At 44.8% G+C, this 3,839-nt stretch overlaps 1 protein-coding gene across 1 annotated transcript; it reads left to right on the top strand.

Annotated features, from left to right (window-relative positions):
- Positions 1-2,373: 2,373 nt before the first annotated feature.
- On the top strand, positions 2,374-3,203 carry EAH_00021370 (small nuclear ribonucleoprotein, putative; the record flags this gene model as incomplete). The annotated part of the gene is made up of 2 exons (XM_013397075.1): positions 2,374-2,500; positions 2,905-3,203. 2 exons carry the CDS (start codon positions 2,374-2,376, stop codon positions 3,201-3,203), a joined length of 426 nt encoding a protein of 141 aa, XP_013252529.1.
- Between the last annotated feature and the right edge of the window lie 636 nt (positions 3,204-3,839).

The following is a 3,839-nucleotide window of genomic DNA, read 5'->3' on the forward strand; positions in this document are numbered from 1 at the left end:
GGGCTTAGGGTTTAGGGTTTAGTGCCAGAGTGGGGCGCCCAGGGGGGGCCCCCCTAGAGGCTTGAGGGTTTAGCAAACCCTACCTCATTTCAATCAGTAAACCCTAAACCCTAAATGCCTCTAGGGGGCCCCCCAGGTGGGGGGGGGCCGTAAAATGCCTTTAAGGGGGCCCCCATTAGGCTTCCCTAATATATTTAGAAGGGCCCCCAAAGTGCTGCAGGGGGGCCCCCGGGGGGCCCCCCCTCCTCCTGCGGATGCAACAAGGGGCTTTAATACGCAGCACATAGATATAAAGGTCTCGTTAAGGAGACACTTAGATGCTTCATAATGTAATTTTAATTCAAACCCCGAGGGCCCTCAGGGGGCCCCTCTAGGGGGGGACCCTGAGGGGCCATAGGGGGCCCCTTTAGGGGGTAGGTAGCCTTGAGGACCCCTTTGGGGGGCCTCTTTACGGGGGGCCCCTGGGTGTCCCTTTAAGGGGTTGGCCTGGGGCTCCTTTTAGTGGGGCCCTTCTAAGGGGCCCCTTTATTGAGGGGGGCCCTCTAAGGGGCCCCTTTAGGGGGGGCCCCTGAGGGCTGCCTATGGTTTGTTTCCTTTAGGGGCCCCAAAGAGGGGCCTCAAAGAGTACCTAACAGTGAAGGCAATACTTTTTTCGTTTTTTCTTAGTTGGTTTGGGGCTGTCTTAGGGGCTCTTTGCATGCAGAGTGCATGCATGTCGCGTGGAGGGGAGATGAAGATTTAGAGACACCTGGTTAGCTGCTGCAGCAAAGCCAGCAGCAAAAGCAGCAGCAACGAAAGCATCAGCAACAACAGCAGCAGCAGCGTTGATGCTGCTGTTGTGTTGTTGCTGGGTATTGCCCCTATTTCCTTCGGGCCTTTGTTTGCGGTGTACAGGCAGGTGGGCCTTCAATATAAACAACTAAAAGCACATCTAAGGTGTATCTACAGCTAGCACTTTAAAAGGAGGGGGAGGGAGAGGGGGCCCCGGGGGCCCCCTCTGTATCCCTTAGCAGCAAAGCTGTCGCATAATTGCTGCTGCTGCTGCATGTGTTGCTGCAGCAGCGAGTTTTGCTGCTGCAGCAGAGGTTTGTGGGGGGGGGCGGGTAGGGGGGGCGTACTGCGGCCCCTCTGGTGTATATATTGGGGTGTATACGCACCTCTAATTGTAGCTGTTTTTCTTCTTATATATAGTAATATAATGATATTACAGAAGCAAATACACAAGACAAACGGCAGCAACAAACAGAGCAGCACGAGACCTCTCCACTGGGGCCCGCTGCTGCATCCCCAGCAGCCGCTGCTGCTGCTGCTGCTACTGCAGCAGCTGCTGCTGCTGTGGTGTTGGGTCCTTGGGTTTTTCTGTTTAATTTTCTTGTTGCAGTGCAAATACTAAACAAATAAAACTTATTTAATTCTTTTTCTCGCATTTTTCTGCTCCTCTGGCGCCCCCAACCCCCCAATCGCAGCAGCAGCCACAGGAGCTGCTGCCCGGGGCTCTTAAGGGCTAGGGTTTAGGGTTTAGGGTTTAGAGTTTAGGGTTTAGGGTTTGGAAAATGCCCAGCAAGAACGCAAGGCTTCAGCAATGGCTGAACTACCGCGTCCGCATCGTCCTGCAGGTCTGTCTGCACTCCCAGGGCCTAGGGTTTAGGGTTTAGGGTTTAGGGTTTAGGGTTTAGTATTGCTTAGGGTTGGGCACCATTAATGCGTTCATATCCTCCTTCAAAGCCTCGTCCTCGAGGACTCCTTCGCTAGGCTTAGGGCTTAGGGCTTAGCGCTTAAGGTTTAGGGTTTAGGGTTTAGGGTTTAGGGGGCTTTGTTGTTTGTTTGTTTGTTTGTTTTTGTTTTTCGGGGTGTTGTTGGTGTTTGTGGTTTGCACATTGCTGCTGTCTTTAACTGCTTAATCTCAATGCCGCTAAGAGGCTGCATGCATTCAGGGTTTAGGGTTTAGGGTTTAGGGTTTCCTGGCTTTGGGAGGAGGGAGGAAGCGCACGTGTCTGCAGTCTGCATGCAGCTATTTTTCCTGCCGAGGTTTAGGTTTTAGGGTTTAGGTTTTAGGGTTTAGGTTTTAGGGTTTAGGTTTTAGGGTTTAGGGTTTAGGGTTTAGGTTTTGTTTGTGTTTAGGTTTTTAGTGTTTGTTTGTTTGTTCCACTGCATTAATTGATTAATTAATTTAATTAATTAATCTAATTAACTATTTAATTTATTTATTTATTCATTTATCTATTTATTTATTTGTTTATTTGCATGCACTTGGTGTATATAATACAGATATTTTGGGGTGTATAGGGAGCTCTTTTTTTGCGTTTTTTTCTGCATTTGTTTGCAAAGGACTCGCGCATGTTGGTGGGGACATTTTTAGCTTTTGATCGGCATATGAACGTCGTAATGGCCGATGCAGAGGAGTATCGAAAGCTAAGAGTAAAGAGTAAAGTTGATGGGAAGGGTGTTGTTGTCGAGGAAAAAGAATTAAAAAGAACTGTTGGCTTTATTCTACTCAGAGGTGCGTAGACACCCCAATGTTTCCTTTCTACTAATGCATGCATATATATATATATATAGATATATATATATATATTTATATATATATCTTTCTATCAGTATCTTTCTACATATATCTCAGCCTTTCTCTTGCTCTTCTGTCTCTCTCTGCTTTTTTGTATCTTTTTGCATGCACCTCAAACATACGACGTACAAAATACCTTACATACTATACACACACCCAATTATATATATATATATATATACATTATATATATATATATATGCATGCATATATATGTGTGCATATATATACATGTGTATGGCTGTATATATATATATATATATATATATATATATGTATATATATATATTGTTTATTAATTTATTGGGGTGTATATATATGTTATTGTGTGCTGCATGCAGGGGAGAACATCTGTACATTTATAGCAGAGGCTCCTCCTCAGCAGCAGCCAAAGAAACCCGATGCTTCATTAGCAGGGCTAGGGAGAAGCATGCCTGCAGGTAGAGGTGTTAGTGCTGTACCGTTAAGTGCAGCACCTGTAGGGCTGGCAGGCCCTGTTAGAGGTGTAGGGGCCCCAGCCCCACATCAAATGGTTGGGGGGGGCCCCCCTATTGGGAGGGGCCCCATGGGGCCCCCAGGCATGCAGCCTCCTGTAGGCAGTATGCCTCCTATGATGAGGCCTCCAGGTTCAATGATGTAAGGGTTTACTGTTAGGGTTTAGGGTTTAGGGTTTAGGGTATAGGGTATAGGGTTTGGGTTGACGGTTAGGGGTTGTGATTAGGGTTTGTTATTATTTACTCTATTATTAAGTGAATAAAGGCGTAAGAAGAAAAAATAAAGAAAAAAGAAAATATAATAATAATATCAACAACAACGTATGGGGAATAAAATAAAGAGAATAAGTAATTAATTAATAATAAGATATGAAGCTGATGTTTTGTAGACATCAGACAAGAAACAGTAGGGGCATGCATGCATGCATGCATGCATGCATGCATGCATGCATGCATGCAGCCCCATTTGAAGTGAACTCTGCGGCGTTACTAACCGCATTCTTCTGTGTCTCTAATGAGGAGACCCTTTATATTGGCGAGCTGCTTTTCTTTACATCTTAATATAATATGTACATATTTATATTTATATATTTATCTCATATATATATATATATATATATTACTGCATTATATTATTTTAGTTCTTCTATCACTGCTGCGGTGTACGTAGAAATATCTCCCCTTAGAAACGAAGAGCTGCAACCTGTCGGGTGTACAGACACCCCTCCACTGTGGCCCCATACATATATATATATATATATATATATATATATATATATATA

Source organism: Eimeria acervulina, genomic scaffold (assembly GCF_000499425.1).
Source record: "Eimeria acervulina Houghton genomic scaffold, Eah_scaff152, whole genome shotgun sequence".
Taxonomy (NCBI): Eukaryota; Apicomplexa; class Conoidasida; order Eucoccidiorida; family Eimeriidae; genus Eimeria; species Eimeria acervulina.